The 16,744-nt window shown below is 53.1% G+C and overlaps 9 protein-coding genes across 9 annotated transcripts; 3 read left to right on the forward strand and 6 right to left on the reverse strand.

Moving 5' to 3' along the window:
- Nucleotides 1-135: 135 nt before the first annotated feature.
- VTN49DRAFT_3793 (uncharacterized protein) lies at nucleotides 136-1,169 on the reverse strand (the record flags this gene model as incomplete). Its single annotated transcript, XM_069411667.1, has 3 exons — nucleotides 136-193; nucleotides 245-578; nucleotides 635-1,169. 3 exons carry the CDS (start codon nucleotides 1,167-1,169, stop codon nucleotides 136-138), a joined length of 927 nt encoding a protein of 308 aa, XP_069268263.1.
- A 669-nt stretch (nucleotides 1,170-1,838) lies between these two features.
- Nucleotides 1,839-2,874, reverse strand: VTN49DRAFT_3794 (uncharacterized protein; the record flags this gene model as incomplete). The annotated part of the gene is made up of 5 exons (XM_069411668.1): nucleotides 1,839-2,088; nucleotides 2,138-2,212; nucleotides 2,271-2,587; nucleotides 2,652-2,714; nucleotides 2,770-2,874. 5 exons carry the CDS (start codon nucleotides 2,872-2,874, stop codon nucleotides 1,839-1,841), a joined length of 810 nt encoding a protein of 269 aa, XP_069268264.1.
- Nucleotides 2,875-3,364: 490 nt separating this feature from the next.
- Nucleotides 3,365-4,217, reverse strand: VTN49DRAFT_3795 (uncharacterized protein; the record flags this gene model as incomplete). Its single annotated transcript, XM_069411669.1, has 4 exons — nucleotides 3,365-3,956; nucleotides 4,012-4,072; nucleotides 4,146-4,160; nucleotides 4,211-4,217. 4 exons carry the CDS (start codon nucleotides 4,215-4,217, stop codon nucleotides 3,365-3,367), a joined length of 675 nt encoding a protein of 224 aa, XP_069268265.1.
- Nucleotides 4,218-5,126: 909 nt separating this feature from the next.
- On the forward strand, nucleotides 5,127-5,645 carry VTN49DRAFT_3796 (uncharacterized protein; the record flags this gene model as incomplete). The annotated part of the gene is made up of 1 exon (XM_069411670.1): nucleotides 5,127-5,645. The coding sequence occupies one exon, from the start codon at nucleotides 5,127-5,129 to the stop codon at nucleotides 5,643-5,645; it is 519 nt and encodes a 172-aa protein (XP_069268266.1).
- A 450-nt stretch (nucleotides 5,646-6,095) lies between these two features.
- VTN49DRAFT_3797 (uncharacterized protein) lies at nucleotides 6,096-7,347 on the reverse strand (the record flags this gene model as incomplete). Its single annotated transcript, XM_069411671.1, has 3 exons — nucleotides 6,096-7,102; nucleotides 7,158-7,223; nucleotides 7,275-7,347. The coding sequence occupies 3 exons, from the start codon at nucleotides 7,345-7,347 to the stop codon at nucleotides 6,096-6,098; spliced, it is 1,146 nt and encodes a 381-aa protein (XP_069268267.1).
- Nucleotides 7,348-8,021: 674 nt separating this feature from the next.
- On the forward strand, nucleotides 8,022-9,403 carry VTN49DRAFT_3798 (uncharacterized protein; the record flags this gene model as incomplete). Its single annotated transcript, XM_069411672.1, has 2 exons — nucleotides 8,022-8,466; nucleotides 8,529-9,403. The coding sequence occupies 2 exons, from the start codon at nucleotides 8,022-8,024 to the stop codon at nucleotides 9,401-9,403; spliced, it is 1,320 nt and encodes a 439-aa protein (XP_069268268.1).
- Nucleotides 9,404-10,325: 922 nt separating this feature from the next.
- Nucleotides 10,326-11,399, forward strand: VTN49DRAFT_3799 (uncharacterized protein; the record flags this gene model as incomplete). Its single annotated transcript, XM_069411673.1, has 4 exons — nucleotides 10,326-10,462; nucleotides 10,536-10,805; nucleotides 10,867-11,069; nucleotides 11,131-11,399. The coding sequence occupies 4 exons, from the start codon at nucleotides 10,326-10,328 to the stop codon at nucleotides 11,397-11,399; spliced, it is 879 nt and encodes a 292-aa protein (XP_069268269.1).
- Nucleotides 11,400-11,685: 286 nt separating this feature from the next.
- VTN49DRAFT_3800 (uncharacterized protein) lies at nucleotides 11,686-14,493 on the reverse strand (the record flags this gene model as incomplete). Its single annotated transcript, XM_069411676.1, has 4 exons — nucleotides 11,686-13,100; nucleotides 13,155-14,045; nucleotides 14,095-14,242; nucleotides 14,299-14,493. 4 exons carry the CDS (start codon nucleotides 14,491-14,493, stop codon nucleotides 11,686-11,688), a joined length of 2,649 nt encoding a protein of 882 aa, XP_069268270.1.
- Nucleotides 14,494-15,245: 752 nt separating this feature from the next.
- On the reverse strand, nucleotides 15,246-16,688 carry VTN49DRAFT_3801 (uncharacterized protein; the record flags this gene model as incomplete). Its single annotated transcript, XM_069411677.1, has 5 exons — nucleotides 15,246-15,382; nucleotides 15,434-15,542; nucleotides 15,594-15,955; nucleotides 16,006-16,051; nucleotides 16,104-16,688. The coding sequence occupies 5 exons, from the start codon at nucleotides 16,686-16,688 to the stop codon at nucleotides 15,246-15,248; spliced, it is 1,239 nt and encodes a 412-aa protein (XP_069268271.1).
- Between the last annotated feature and the right edge of the window lie 56 nt (nucleotides 16,689-16,744).

The raw sequence follows: 16,744 nt of genomic DNA on the forward strand, positions 1-16,744 counted from the left end.
TACACTTGTGGAATTTAACCCTTGATTATGTAGATCAGATTCAGTAAGAAAGGAGACAACCCATGTATATTTCACAGCCTAGGTACCAGCGCCTGATATGTCCCATGTATTTTTCGGAAGGTACAATTCAATAATCTACATAAACAAACGCCACGCACCAATGATCAACGCCGCAGTACCGGTGCAAACACCCCTGCAGAAAATGTTAGACCCGATCAGTCACTACAGATGGAATGGAACTCACATCAGCCACTGCAGCGTCGAGAACTTGACCGCTTCAACGCGCTCCCGTAACCCCGCAACCTCTTGCTCGATTCTTGTTTCGGTTTCTTTGATCCGCATTTCCTGAGCGTTTGCCTCCTCACGGATTCGACCTTTCTCGAGGTTCAAATCTAGCCGCACGGACGCCTGGGTGCGGCCAATCTCGTCGCGCAGACGGTTGTTCAACTTTGCCAGGTCAGCGGCAATGCGCTCATGCGAGGAACGTGTAAGTTGTGCCTCGGTCGAGTCCGCATTCAGGAGCTCGGAGCGTAGTTTTGCGAAATCAACTTTCTGAGTGTACATCGCTCGTTCGGAGTCTGAATGGTATTAGACATAGTCCATGGCCAACCACCCTCAAAAAGACGAAACCAACCCTCTTTGAGAACCATTGTCCGGGTGAGATTCTGAATCGACTCTTGAATCACATCATTCAACACCTTCATCATCGCTGCTGCCTGTTCCTCACTGAACCCCTCGGCTCTAAGCCGCTGCACGAATTTGAGTGTGTCAAAGTGATGGTCTCGTTGTCGGACTGCAGACTCATGAAACGCTCGACGGGCTGGCTTGAAGACCGCAACATAGACGCCATTGTAGCGAATCGGGCCGGACCCCGTTGTCTCCGTGTCCGCTCTCTTGGCTGACAGCAGCGTCGTTGTCGCGCCCTTGAATTTTGCGACAGGCAACGACGAGAGACTTTGCGTGGAATAGTGATGCGATTGCGGGACTATGGAGGTCTTGTGTGGTTGTCTGCCGGACGACAAGGCATGGTTCTGCCGACGATTCTGTGGCCTAGTCGATGACAAAGTGCCCGGAAGAGGCGACAGAGTAGTGCGAGGCGACGTTCCATTCCATGTCAAGCGAGGGAGGAGCAGTCGTGGCCCCTCGATAGCCCGCGTTGTCGGCGCCATATCGATAAGAGCATGCAGGAGCACGTCTTATCGTCACATCACGAAATAGCTTGACTCTCCTGGAGCTGACGACATAGGTATTCCACGGAGAACTGGGAGGCTGTCCCGCTCATCCGGTTCTTGGTAAGGACGCTTAACCAAATAAAAGTAAGTGTAATAATTAGAATTTCTTATTCCGGTTAGCTTTATCGGCTATTTAAGGAATGCCGTTTCCGTTCCAATCCCATCCAGGAATTCTCGGCAACATCATCAGATCTTATGGAAGTTTAGTATGGTAGCTGTCCTGGTGTCCAAACATAGTACCATCCGAGACCGGAGTTGATGGGATATAGCATGCTTTTCCACGCCTAGTCGATATTTCGAACCTCAATTGACCGCACTACTCGGTGAATGTTTGCCTGTTCAGCTTCCATGTTGGGAACCGCCTGGTGAATTAGGGCAACAGCATTCCTGGGACAGATCCAGGTGCAGCTAGAGACGGCCAAAGCATTCACACGGGATACCAATAAGCAGAGGAGAGCTCTGGAGCTTTTACTTCTAATCTGAAATGCAATTAGTTTGTTTAGCTAATCACTCTGCGATGTGCCCTAGGCTCTTGTTCGACAACATTTATGGGGATCAATAATCGCTCTTTGATGCAAGAATGCAAAGTCTGTGCAATGGCCGCATCTACAAGTCGAACAACTCCTTCAGGAGTTTGATGGTATGCTCAGGGTTCTCGACGGCATGCCCAATGGTCCGCGGGTCGGTGTAGATTTCGTAGTCATTCCCACCGGGGAAGCACTTATCTCCGAAGAAGTGGATGTTCTTGTACTCGATACCGGATCTCTCTTTTTCGGCCTCGATATGCCGCAAGCAGTATGTCTTATCCCAACCAGTGGGGAAGACGTCAAAGGAGATTTGCCCGCCAATAGAGTACCTGAGAAAATGTCAACGAAATTACTAGCGTATGAAGAATTAGGTCTTACGTAAGGCCGTAGTCCGGGAACTTTTGTTTCAAAGCTTCAACGAGGTTTTTCCGGACATTATGAACCTTGTCGTACCTATCCCCGCCGTTAGAGGAGCCGGTGTGAGTGACTCTATTACAGAAGGAAAGCTCACGCTTCAAATTCATCCCGCTCCGCCTGGGTCGCATTTCTCCCAATTGGGCTCACGTTGATCATCCCTGTACGGAATTCGATAAAAGTGCCACGTTTTTTCGGCAGTTTTATCTCCGACAAATAGCGGAGAATGAAGTTGACAAGTTCTTGGTATTTCTCCTCCCCGAGCCACTGGATAAAGCTGTTACCAGCGAGAGGCTTGCCCAAGCGGTACGCAGTCAGGCCGTTCTCCGAGAAGCAGAAATCGAAGAGAGAGGTGACCGGAACGGAAGGTGAGCCAAGCTGCTCTTGTTGCTTTTGAAAATTGGAGCCGCCAACCTGTGTATCCGTTTTATTGTTAATTCGAGTACGGGGTCCTCGGTGTGAACGTGCGAGTACTGACGAAGCCAATTGCACACTTATGGCGGAGTCGCGACAAAATCTCGAGCATTTCGGGGCTGGCATGCTGTTTTCGCAATAGTGAGCCAAGGACGGGAAAAATGAGAACGATTCAATTCTACCCTTCGTGCAGGTGATAACGTCTCGTCGACGTCGAACAGGCAAATTGTCCCCTGGAGGGGTCGCTTTTCCAAGGGAGGGTAGACACCAGCGGCTTCGGTGGCCATTGTATGACTTGGATCGAAATACAAAATGAATTCAGTCAAATGCTTTCCTGACGACCAAATATCACACAACACGGCAACACCAGAACTTGTGAGGGGAGTTCTACTATTTCGTCCTCAGCAGGGACACGTATGTTGTTCCACTTCCCTCTTTAAAGGCGGTGAAGATTGACAGCCCCTTCACCCCTCGTTGGAGCATGCGGTGGTCTAGGCCCCAGATTGGCCAGAGCACCACCAAATTGATCGACCACTAACCTGATAGGGAAACTACCACATCTCAGGTACTTTCGCCAGTTGGCACTAACAAGTAAGCCAGTTGGTGCCTTGCACATGCAAGCCATGGGATCAGCAACCGAGCAGTACCTTGGGTAATAGTAACCATTATTTTCAAAATCATGCGAAACTATCATCCAGCTGTCCTGTACCGGTAATTCAGACGTCGTGAACTCATCAAAGGAAGTAACTTAAAAAATCACTGCAGGTCGTAGCATCGTCAACTATTGACAGCTGACTGCAATACCTTGCTTGCCAGCTCGCTAAGCAGTCGCGCCCGGTCCGACTGCGGCAGTTCAAGGAAGACCTCGTAAACGCTCTTTCCCTTAGCGTCACGGACAGCGCCGAGCCGGTTGCCCGCGACGGCGCCCGCAACAGCACCAGGGAAATTAGCCACGATGAATCCCAGAGCGCCACCGCTCAATGCGCCAATGATGGACCAGAAGCGTTTCGTGGGCATCGCCCGCGTCTGACCCGTGCCATCCTGCTCATCACTCGCAAGTCCCTCCTCGCGGAGCATTTCTTCGAACACCGATCCGAACTGTCGAGAATCTCGACTCTCACGGTCGCGATCGGAGCCTCCAAAGGAGAAAGCCGACCACGGGAACCCGCCGGCCCCGCCGCTGCTGCTCTCCTCGTTTGTGCTCGAGGCTCTGCTAGACCTGGCCTTGCGCGCGTTGTCGTACCTCCGGCGTCGATCCGGATCGGAAAGCGTGTAGTAGGCGTCGTTGATCCGTTGAAACTCACGGGTTCGGGCGTCTCGTTCTGGAGAGTCGATGGGGACTCGATCAGGATGAGATTTCAGAGATTTTCTGTACAGGAACTGATTAGTTGGCTTTCTTTTTGATGGTTTTAGATACTGCATACATTTTATATGCCTTGCGTATTTGCACGGGTGTTGCATCAGGCGGTACGCCTAGGATCTCGTCTGTGCTTGTCAGATTCAAGTCGAATTCCAACCAAGCATTGCTCTATCATGAGCATGACTCGGAAATACACACAATAATCCGGTTGACCTTGTCCTATTAGTTACTGGAATCAAACGAAAAGGGACTAACACACATACTCGACATCTTAATTATTGAATAGAGGCTGCCACTCGAGCACTTGTTCGAAGACTGAACCAATTCAACTGAACATGCTGTCATTCAGGCTGTGATATCATCACCAGCCTTATCTTCACGTGATCCGGGTTGAGCGTGGAGAATGGACAACTGACACGCAGGTGAATTTCGTATGTTACTGTCATTTGAGCCCTAGAGGTTACATTATTGGCTGAAACAACAACGGGATACGTGTCATTTTTCTCTGTAGTGAAAGAGTGGGCTTGCCATATTGCCATAGTGACTGATATGAAAGTACTGGCATCTGAGCTGTCTTATCTGAGGAATCGCCGCTGCTCTCATGTTCTCGTTCCAACACTGATTTGCTTTACAGCTGTGGCCGGGGTAAACTATTGAGTTCCTCAGTACCCAGAGATCGCCATCAGTGCAGTTTCGAAGTGGCAAGCCTGGAGGAGTATACTGTAAGACATCCTCCAGAGCATACTGAAAAGTCGAACGCTCGAGAACTGTTTCAGAGAGATGCGCATATCATCTGGGGCTCTGAGCATGGGAGCAGATCATGACCCTTTAGAAACCTGGCGTGATCCAACCGAGACGATTAGGGTTAGGGCACTTGACAGAAGGCCAGACCATTGGTGGACAGCATTGACAGGCCCACAACTTATCAGCACGTGATTCCGAGCGGCTCGGCCCATCCCAGCCACCCGACCCATGGTTTGAAAGTCCTCAGTTTGGAGTTCAAATACAGAGGGTCACCGATGAATTGATCCTCTGTCAAGCTCCGTACAGCTTCAAGGTGCATGGTCAGATTTGCGCATCTTTCAATTGCGCCGTCAGAGCTAGGTAACACACTCGCTCATAGCAATTGCCTCTGGCAGAGGATAAACGACGACAAGCAACGATTGAACTGAAAGCGCCATGGGTTGGTTCGACGGCGTTTCGGTAGTCTCCTCGCGCAGCCACCGCTCGAGCAGCGGCGGCTACTTCGTGCGCAAGAGATCGCCCAGCGGTCGCAGTACCGTATATTACACGTCACATCCGCGCCACTCATCGCCGGCCGTTTTCAACCTCGGCAGCCACAGTAACCGCTCCAGCACGTCAATCTTCTCCTCCTCGTCGTCCTCCCGGCGTGCGCGCCCACGGTCCGGTTTTGTTCACCGCATAATTAGTCGCATTCGACGGCTCTTGCGGGATATTTATCGCTATGCGCGCAGACATCCGATCAAGACGTTCTTCCTGGTCATTGTACCGTTGATCACCGCAGGAATTCTGCCGAGATTGTTGGCTGTGGCGGGGATCACGTTGCCACGGGGTTTGATCAGGCAGACCGCTAAATATTCGTCGGCGGCGAGCAGCACCGCGGGAGCGCTCAGTGACTTTGGGAAGATCGGCGGTAGCCTGGCTGGTCTCGCGTCTCTGGCAAAGGTTTTGTTTTGATGATATCTGCTTCTGATGTCTTGATGAGTGATGATTTTCTTGTATGAGACGCCTGGGAGGATTTCTCGATTTGATGAGATTTCAGTATGACTGTTATGATTGTTCTCTGGTGGCTGTATTTCAGGAAAAGTGAGACCACATGCTGGATGTGAAAATGTGGACGGCACACAATTTCGTCGTGAAAGGACAGTGTACTTATTTGTACCCAACCAACCCTGCATAATTGCAGCCACCCAATTAAGCTAACTTCCCTTAAACATGGGGCTGGATACCTTGGACATGCTCACCGCATTATCGGCCGGCAAGCGGACGATGATGTGTTGAATGCATGTTGTAGGTGGATACCAGTGGACCTTGTGCCTGAGCAACCTACCCGCAATCAACGCCTAATTTGTTCTATATGGCCATCATGCTAAAAAAAATACAGTTTGGCAGTTGAATTTAATGCAATCACTGCTTTTGCCCTCTCTTCCCTCTCCTTCGCGACTGGCCGCCTGCGACACCAGTAGCACTCGCTGCGGTTTCCTCCGCTCGGTTCGATGCTGTAGAAGCTCCAGCTCCTCGACTAAATCGGCCGACAACCTTGCGGTAGATCCAGACCGGAAGTCGAACCACGACTGTATCCCGGACAGTCGGTCGCGGGACCTCATCGACGTCGAGCAGGTACTCCTGAGTTTCTCCATCTTCCGTCTCTTCCTCCAAAAAGACATTACCCAGGGAGTCGACAATGAGAACTTTGCCGTTCTCAGCAAGCACGCGCTTACGTTGCCCGACCGGAGTTGCAGTGTTGGCAGGAGATGTCGAGTCTGATCCTGCGCTCTTGTTCTCCTTTTTCTCCTTGCGGCTTTCACGCTCCATCAAACGTCTTTGTCGTCGGTTCATGGCAACGCCGGGGTCCTCGGTCGGCTGACGGGGCACTGGAGCGGCAACGCCACCATCAAGTCCCGGGATCCCGCCCAGAGCCTGCTCATCCCCCCACGCAGCCTTCCTCGCTTCACGAATATACCGCTCCACGAACTGGCGCTGTCGTTTCCATGACAGGAACAGAGCCAGATAGTGTATGGCCCCGCCGCAGAAAAAGAACAGGCCGACCAGTACCGTCCCCAGTCCAGGCCGGTAGCGGGAATAGTAGTATCCAGTGCCCTTCCACTTGGGGAATCCGTGCCGGAGAAAGTAATCGTATCGGTCACGCGCCGGGCCACGGAGGATACTCACGACGGCATTCAAGCGGGCTGCCCGCTCGGTGGCTTCCTTGACTGCCTTGTCGATTTGGCGTTTCGACGGACCTTTCGAGACGTGGACGCCGGGTTTCTTCCCCCCGGTCTTGTCGCGGGGCTTCCGCGAGTTGTTTGCAATGAATGCCCGTTTAACCTTGTCCGGATGCAATTGTCGGGAGAGCTTTCGATAGGCTTTGTTAATCTCGTCGAAGTTGGCGTTTGGTTTGACGCCCAAGAAGTCTATTCGATCGTTAGCCACGAAAGGAACGAGGTGAAGCAGTTGGGCCGATCGCACCGTAAAACGTCACATTGGGACCCTCCTTTGCAATGATTTCCTCGCGCAGCTTGAAGATTTCATGGTCTGTAGGTGTCAATTAACTGATATCAAGCTGCCCAGTCGAAATTTGCATACCCTCTTTGGTCCATGCCGCAGCCAGGATCGCTAGTAAGGCGAGGACCAGAAATTGGAGTGCTGAGAACCGCATGTTGAACTGGACACTGCCGTCGCAGTCTCACCGACTGCGATATCGTTCCCACAGACGCACCAATAAGGTCAGTTGTCAAGTTGCATGGGGCTTGTCGGATACAGGGCGCCTAAGGCCGTCAGGCATCCGATGTACCAGTGCGACCTCCGCAATGCAGCCAACAGACAACGTGGCCCAATGACGACGTGTAAAAAGTCCAGAACTCCAGAAAAATCAGCAATGTGATTCACCGGGGAAGTTAATTAATCTGTAGGACAGAATGATTGTGCGCTGTCAGAGAGGCCAGTCTGCTCGCTTTGGGATTATAAGACACCGCCGGATGCTAGCCCCGTAGCACCTCTGAAAGCACACAATTTGATCGAGATGTCGCGACACGCCGTGGCACGCGGGCTTCTCTTACTCGACCGGCTATGTTGAAAGTCGCCATCAAGATTGTCGGGGCCTGTTGATGCCTGAGGCTAAACCAGGCACCAGGATTGGCCAGGTTTGGCTTGGTTGGCCCCTGCAGAGGGAAAAAAAGGATACCTAATTAAAAGTCAACGTTTCCAGTTCTCATCCCCTGCTCCCAGTTTTCACGCTCTTTGTCACGAAATCCTGCACGGATACCGAATACTCGACGACTTCTCTGTGACTATTATCTTACCGCGATTATTTCTCCCCGTTTTGGGCTCGCAATGGCTCCCATTCCACTCGATTTGATCACCTCGCGGTTCTCAGACCGCTTCAACAGCGTGCGATCGCAGTCCTTTGGATCGCGGCTGGCGAATCTGAGGCCCATTTCCGAGTTCCTCGATGTGAAGCGCGTGTCCAAGCCAGCGAACTTCGCGGAAGTGCAGAGCCGGCTCAACTACAACCTCTCCTACTTCGCCAGCAATTACATTGTTGTGTTTTGCATGCTCAGCATTTACAGCCTGCTCACCAACTGGCTGCTGTTGTTTGTCATCATCCTGGTGACTGGCGGTTTGTACGGTATCGGAAAGCTGGAGGGCCGCGACCTTGACATTGGCATCTTCCGTGCGACCTCGTCACAGCTGTACACTGCTCTGCTCATTGTCGCGGTGCCGCTGGGCTTGTGGGCGTCGCCATTCGCTACTGTCCTGTGGCTGATTGGCGCCACGGGTGTGACGGTGCTGGGCCATGCAGCACTGATGGAAAAACCGATTGAGGATGCTTTTTCCCAGGAGGCGGTCTAGGTGGTCGGCCGCGAACTCCTTACCTGCCCCGAAGGGGAAGACCACCCGGGGCACTACTGGAGGAGCAGGCCCGCAGATGGGCGACACAGTGGGACGATGTAGATAGGGACTATTCCGCCTGGCTGCGCTGGGCGGGTGAGACGGCGCGGGTGCGAGATTACGGATATGATACATACGATGACGAGTCAGAGGGTGAGGAGTACGATTTGGACGACGATGCGGACAGCACTGTGGCGTATGCGATGCAGTTGGCGATGCAGGACAAGGAAGAACTGCTGGTAGAGAAAGCATTGGCCAAGATACGACGGGCGCACGTGCTGGGCAAGAAGAATGTGCGGCTGTCGCAGGAGGAACTTGAAGCGTTGGAACGGAAGCATAGGCGAGCGGGTGGCGGCCGGGGCGAGCCCCGGAGTGCCAAGGAGTCACGGAAGAAGCGCACATCACTTCCGGAGGAGACGGCCAACAATGATCGGCGACGAAGTTCTCGAGAGTGGGAATGGGAGGAACCAAACCCTTACGCGACCCGCTCTTCTACTGGACGCAGTCCTCGGTCGGGTACATCATCGCGAGATGGACCGTATGAATCGTACTGGTACCCTCGCCATCGAGCATATTCCGGCGGAGACCCATACATGGGCCGCCCGTCTCGGTACTGGGAACCTGGAGCCTACGACTGGTACGCAGAAGCACCACCACGTCAAACACCTGGACGTGTCGTGTCCATATCGTCGTACAAATCTAGCAGCGAGAGCGAGGACAAGAGCGACGAGAAAGAACAAGAATCACCGCCGCCGCCGTCACCAAACCAGTCAGTTCGCAAAAAAGGAGAGACTCGCGCGAGCGCGAGGCGACGCCGAAAATGAATGTTATGTAGAGCCACTGTGTCGTTTGTTGCCGGGTGCCCGCCGGTGTGTCCTGACCTTTTCTTTCTTCCATTGCTGTTCTTAGGGTTTGCTTTTTGTTTGCGGGAATATTCAGGGACGGTATTTTAGATTCGGATAGAGGGCGATGACGGTCGATTATAATAATTAATACGTTCAATACCTTGATGCAATCCGCAACGTCAAACGTCGTAGCTGTACGGAGCACAGACATGGTCAGTCAGAGAGGCATGGTCCTCCTCAATCCGGGAGGACTCGATACCTGAAGATCTGCGAAAAGCTGCTCTTTCGACCATAATACTCAACAGCTATGTGGCAGTGTAAACGCGCACGCTCTGATTCCATCAACAGGGCTTCCTCGAGGCATAGTACTACTTTGCAAGCTACTAATAATTCAAAGGAACGGAGCTTTCATACTGACCCACACGAGAATGCCGAGCTTGGCCAACGTCTGGACTCTCCAAGCCCCGTGAACAGCCTCGGCCCCGGAGCAATCAAGTTCCGCTGACAAATGCCAGTCCTCTCCAGCTGTGCAAATGGATATCCAATCAAACAAGTACCAACTGGCCTTTTTCGAAGCAATCCCTCCCTGCTCACCAATAGACAGAGTCTGGTAAACTCCGAGCTCAATACTAGAAACCCCTAAAAACCGGAAAATCCAGTTCGGCTTTAAGCTTAAATCCAAATAGGGAAAACTGAAGCCTGATCTATGTCGACTTTCGGAACCACATCCAGCCCCCGGAATGACGTAGGCCCCGGCTGTTGCTAGTACCCTTGCAGCGCATCGTTTCATTGATCTGCGGTTTTTTTTTCTTTAAATCAAAGTGTAGATCTCAATTCATATTCTCATCCATGGAGCGACTGCATTCCTGACTGTCCAACGTCGAACGACGACCAAAGAAAAATGCGGCTTCTTTCGTTTTGGATATTCCCCGTGATCTCGGCGACCATGTGGCTCGCCATGCTCACTGCGATGATCTCCAGCTGGGCAGCAGATGGGAAACCCCATTATTCGAGCATGGAGCCGGGACAGAGAATAGCGTAAATCATCCCTTCCCCGCAAAACCAAAAGTACTAATAGGACCTAGTGCTGATCAATGGGGGAAAATTGTAGGTTCATCTCCGACATTGGCGCCTCCCGACTTAAGCCGCTCTTCATTGCGGGCAGCACCGTGACGGTGGTCTTTCTCGACCTTGCTTTCCTGTCGGAACGCTGGCTGCGACATGCGGGGAAGCTCGTGCCGAACAAGGGCCGCTGGGACAAGGCGTGCTCGGTGTTGTCAATCATATTTGCCATCGCGGGCGCGGCGGGGTTGATTCTCTTGTCGATTTTTGATACTCAACGGCACGGGCGGTTGCATAATGGGTTCTTGGCCATGTTCATGTAAGAGGACCGCACCTCTACCGGATCGTGATTTTTTGGTGCTAATAAGGGGGGGAAATAGTGCTGGATATCTCGTCAGCTCCGTGTTCATTTGCTTGCAGTACCTCCGCCTCGGCATTGCCTACCGTCGTGTGCACCGTATCCTTTTTTTCAGCTTCTGGATTAAGCTCATTTTCATCCTTGTCGAGCTCGCTCTGGCGGTTGCGTTTGGCGTGTACCTGCGCCGTGGTGGACGGCAGAACCTCGCTGCTGTTTTGGAATGGGGTATGCCCTGTCCCTTTCCTGATTATCTATCCAGTGGGCAATTGTCTGATGCGGTTTGTAGTGATTGCATATATATTCACATTCTATATCCTCTCCTTCGCCATTGATCTTTTCCCGGCCGTGCGTACGCGGAATACCGTCTCAGGGGAAAAGGAATTCATCCCCGCTGCTGCTGCGGACCCTGCCACTTCTGAGGCGCCTCCGGATCGTCTCTCTGCTGTCGCCGCTGGCCAGCAGCAGAACGACGCATATCGACAGCCTGGGTTCTTTGATTCGAATACCTATCGCGGACAAGTAAGCGGTAGGGCTAACGACAGAGAATACTTATAAAAAAATCATGATAAACCGAACGTGACATGACTAGACTGTACAGTAGGCTCAAGGCGTTATGGTGTTCATCCCGCATATATACCTCTTTTTTTGATATATGTATTATTTTTTTGTCAATAACACAGATACATATGAATCCACTGTTCACCGGTCTATCACTGCGTCGTGTCACAAATCTTCAAAAGTCAAACGGGGGTATAACAAAAAAGCGAATGCAGACGCTTTGTCGACAAAACCATGTCTAGAAAACCGGTAATGGCGGGTTCAACAGAGGTCCAAAGAAAGGTTAAGCTTGCGCTGCAGTCGGGGATCCCGCTCGCACCGGCGCGTCGGGCACCGAAGGATCAAGTGCGGGCCCCTCAGTGGGTGGAAGCTCATCTGGAGCCAGGGACACCGAGTCCCGCGCTTGTGAAAGACCTCCTGGCCGAATTTCCGCCGGCGGCCCAAGCACCGGTGGATGCGTGCCCGCCGCCTCTGGCCCTGCAGTCGGCGTCTTGAGGTCAAGATCCCCCGTCTCGTCTGGGTTGCTGAAGTTGTCAACCTCCTCGATGTCTTCCTCGTCGCCCTCTTCCATGATGATCTGGCTCTTCCGTGTGGCCGGCTTGACGCGCCCCAGTTTACCACCCTCCTCGAGATCTGCCGGGAATGTCGGCGTGCCCGGCCCTGTCGAACCTGTCAGATGCGCCGTGTGCAGCATCGGCCCCTTGAAGACCGTCCGCTTGCGCCGAGCGAAGACAAAACCAGATGCTGGAGATCCCATCACCGGCGCACTCTCATTGAACGCTGAGTAGATGCTCGACCCTTCGCCGGGGAGCTGCTGCTGCCCGCCGATGCCGCCTCCGTTCCCGTTGCGTACCAACCGGATGTTGCTGGGAAACCGGGTGTTTGCAGTCGGTGTGGCCGGGAGCATCTTCACCGATGAATGCGGCGATCGCGACATCCTAGTCGATGCAGCCGGCGTGGACACCGTCTCCAGACTGTTCGTCGACGCGGAAGACGCTTTCGAGTGCGTCCGGGCGTGGTGGATGCTGCGTATTGAAGATACCGACGACGAAGTGGACTTGCGCCCGCGCAGTCCGGCAGACGATCGTCGGTACGAGCTGCGCGGCGTATGGGGTGCCGGCGACAGTGAGTTGCGCTGCGATCCCCGATTGGTTCGGGTATACGAGTTGCGGTGGTGTGCGTACGACGCACCGCTCGGAGTCAGGCTACTCGCGTTGGACGACCGCTTTACCGTCGTCGGCGTCGGTAAGTCCATGAGACCGGGACTTGTTGCTTGCTCCTGTTTCTTGTTGGCCTCCTGGTTTTTGTCCGGGCTGGATTTCTCCAGGCGCAGCTTCAGCGACGGGCCCGCTCCAATCTTGGGCGTCCGGGGATGAGGAGATCGGGCGCGCTTGGCAGATTCCACAAACCAGTGTTTGAGCGATGCAAGTTGGCTCATGAACGAATGCTGGTGACGACGACCACGGCGCTTGAAAATTCCGTTTGAGTGCGACGACAGTTCCGGCTGCGACGCGCTCATGTGCAACACGCTCGGTCGCGACCGGCGACGCTCCTTACTATCCTCTGGATGCGGAGCGCTGGGCCGTCGGGACGAACTGAGAGATCGCACTGATTCTCTGTCGGCTGGCGGAGGCGGGTTCGCATCTGAACCGCTGAATTCTTCTGGCACTTTGGGCACCTCGGGAACAGAAAGTGCAGCTACTCCCAAATGTTAGCCACCCATCTTCAAATGAGAAAACCTGGGGCACTCACAGTTCGGTAAGCTTCTGCGATCCCGACGACCCCTATCCTGTAGTGAATCACTTCCTTCCTCTTTGACCTCAGCTAGCGCAGCCGACAATCGTTCCATGCGATTACTGGCAGAACTCAGTCGATGAAGGCTCTTTGCCTCAGCCTCTTCTCTCCTCTTGCGCTCTCGTCGTCTCTCTTTCCTCTGCTCCTTCTCAATCAACAATGCCCACCAGCCAGCGAGGGCATCGCATCTTTGAGCCAAAACATTTTCAATCACCTGGTCGATATTAACACCCGCGCTCTTCATGCGAAGTAATGTCGTCTTTTCCAACGGCGTCGAAAACGGTGACGGGCGGGGCGTTTCGAGAATCTGCTTCTGCTCCGCACCGTACGGGCCAAGAAAAGGATCGTCGAGGATCTCCGACAAGCTCGGTCGCAGCAGCGGTCGCTTAGACAGCAACCGGCTGATCAATTTTTGTGCATCCTCTGGGAATCTCTCGTTGAACTTGGGTTCCTCAGTCAGGATCTTAGCCTTAGTCGCCTGATCGTCGTCTTCGTCAAAGGGGAGCTCTCCGGCCAACAAGGCATACAGGATGATGCCCAAACTCCAAACGTCGACTTTTTCGCCGGCATACTTCTCGCCTCGTAGCATTTCTGGCGCACTGTAACAGATTGTCCCGCAGAATGTCTGGAGGTGACTCGATTTTCCGTCATATTCCCGCGTGAAACCAAAGTCACAAAGCTTGACGTTCTCGTGCTTGTCCAGCAAGATATTTTCTAGTTTCAAATCTCGATGTACGCAAGACTTGCTGTGAACGTAGGCCACCGCGCCGACCAGCTGCGCGAATATCCGCTGGGCCTTTTCGACGGGAAGAGGTCCATGGCGCAACAGGTAGTTGTACAATTCATCCCCTACGCAGGTCAATCATCTCACATCTGTCGCCCGCCCTCGGGTGCTTACCAGGACAGTATTCCAAAACCAGCCAAACCAGATTCTCCGTGACAATGACCTCGTAAAGCCGCGCGATATGAGGGTGAAGGAACTGGCGATGGTGGTGGATCTCGCGGGCGAGATTTGCGTCATCCTTGCTAGAGGACTTGAGCACCACCTGATCCAAATCAGCAACCCGGCCCATCTTCGTATCCTCCATCTCCCGCATCATACCTTGGAGTTATTGGTGAGCTTGTGCGTCCCGAGGTAGACCTTGCCAAACGAGCCCTTCCCAATGAGGCGACCCAATGTGTAATTCCCCACACATTTCAGCTCCTTATTCGAAAACTCTTGCAGCAATTCATTGTAGGAATTGGCGAGTTTCTCCTTTTGGTGTTGGATCTCTGCTCTTTTCCTTGCCGACTGCATGTGTAGAAGCTCCAAACAAAGCAACCCCAGGAGTACGATGCGGGCGGTGACTCGAGCTATGCGCAAGGCGTATCGGCCATTCAATCGTAAATATAGCGTTTAGATTTCATTCGATCGTGTCACAAATGATCCGTTTCGATTGATGGGGAAAAGTTCAGGGGATGCTGCTTTCCCAGAGCTACGGGCCGGGCTCCGGACGTAAACGAGGGCAACGAGAGCCGAAAAGAAGCCGAAACAGCACCAATCTATCGCGGGATCAGATTGCACAAAGTCAGAACACGAGCATGCTTGTCTATTAAATGTACGATCAGAGAGAAAGTCGGCCAAAGATCTCCAGGAGAAGCCGACACAGCGAAACGAGCCCCGAGTCGGACTTAGTCAGAGACGGTAAACGAATCAACGCCGGTGCTGTAAAACACGGAAACAGGGAACGAATGATTGGCAAGACTGACTGTCAGAGAGAAACTATGTAGAAAGGCCCCTATATAAGTTGCCAGATCACTCAATACGAGATGACAGCCTTGACATGAGCTGGATTGGCTTGTTGCAAGATGGAGGGCCGAATGCTTTCTGCCTGATCTTTCAGGCAAGAAAGGCCCTCATTGGAGCTGATTGATCCCTTTTCTCTTCTTGGCCTCACATCATCACCCCACAACCCCCTGGGGTCCAAGGGTAGCCCCCCGACTGATGAATGACGTTATTTAATAACTAGCTGCTCTTTATTACCTGCTTTTTATTATTGACTACTACCACTACTGCCGCCACCAATTCAGCGATTTAATGTTCTCGAGCAGTCGCCGGCTGGCACACAGTGTTGCATCGACGGTCGCCAATCCCGGCTCATTGAGGATCGCCAGGCTGACCAACCCCAGGTACGCGTGATAGAGATCTGCCAGAAATCAGTGGTACGTACCGACCTGACCGTACATTGTTCACTCACCTGGAGGATCTCCCACGCACTTGCCAAAGCCACCCATCAAATGCTGCGTTTTTTCGAGCAGATACCGGCGATGACTAGCGGCATCGATCAACGATGCCTGGCCCAAGATCTGCATGCCGAGTTAGCCGATTCATGTATCGTGGAGGACTAAAGCGCGTACATCCAAAGTTCCAATGACCCAGAAGCTGTAACAGGTGTCGGCGATCTTGTTGAGCCGTCCGTTGAAGCCAGCCCACCTCTCTTCGGATGGAGTAATCGGGGGTAGGTTTTGTATTCGCACCGGCACTGGCTCCGTTTCCACGGCAGTCTCTGGCGAGGTTGTCGGCGCGGTCTTCCGGTCGCCCGCCTGACTGTCCTCGTCTGACTCCTCGACGTCGAGCTCCGTTGTTTGGCGGGACAGTAGCCAGCGCAGAAGTGCTTCGAACTCGTGGGTCTTGGGAGCCAGCACATTGACTGTTACTGGGATGTCCGACGTTCGTCGTAGGAACGATAAGGCTCCAATGGCGCAGTATGTCAGGCCCGCTAGAAACTGTTAGACTTTATGTCACGAAGGAGAATAAGAGGTCATCAACCGTGAGATTCACAAAATGGCGATTCAGCCAAACCGCCATCATAGGTCTCTCAAAGTTAGCCTAAGACGAAGCAAAACTGGAGCGGAAATAAAACATACCTGACAAGATACGATATAAGACACCAATTTATCGACATCTATGTCGCGAGGGAGGTCCGATTGCTTCCCCCGAAGGATATAGCGAATCCCCGCCGCACAGTAACAAAACCTCAGATCACGACCTCCTTCGATCTTGCCATCCACGCCGAGGAGTTCCCCAAAACTACCATCCTCTCTCTGTAGCCGAGGCAGCCATTGGAGACACGCAGTCCGATCCACTCTCGACAGATCATCCCCCAGGATCAGCAACGTCTCCAACGCAAGAAACGTAGCCGGTACGGTGGCCGGATCCCACGCCTCATTTTCCGAATTGCGAACACTGTTGTCACCAAAAATGGTCCCCGTGAATCCTCGGAAGCCGCCGGACGGATGTTGGCAGTGATACAGCCAGTCGATGTAGCCCTGCCGCTCCTCGGCGGTCGTGTTTGATTGCAGCACGCCGAGAAGGTCCAATCCGGCAACCGTAAAGAAGGCTAAAAGGACGCGGTTCGAGTCACCGGACGTGTAGTGGTGGGGTAGAAGGGTCTTAAGGCAGCGGAGGAAGTATTTGATATGGCGCTCTTTCTGCAGTGTTGCGTCGGCCATTTTTCTCGATGGAGCCGCGGGGTAGGAGATGAGGGGAGGTCGAATTGTATGAGTAA

Source organism: Thermomyces lanuginosus (assembly GCF_041956635.1).
Source record: "Thermomyces lanuginosus strain ATCC 200065 unplaced genomic scaffold VTN49scaffold_29, whole genome shotgun sequence".
Taxonomy (NCBI): domain Eukaryota; kingdom Fungi; phylum Ascomycota; class Eurotiomycetes; order Eurotiales; family Trichocomaceae; genus Thermomyces; species Thermomyces lanuginosus.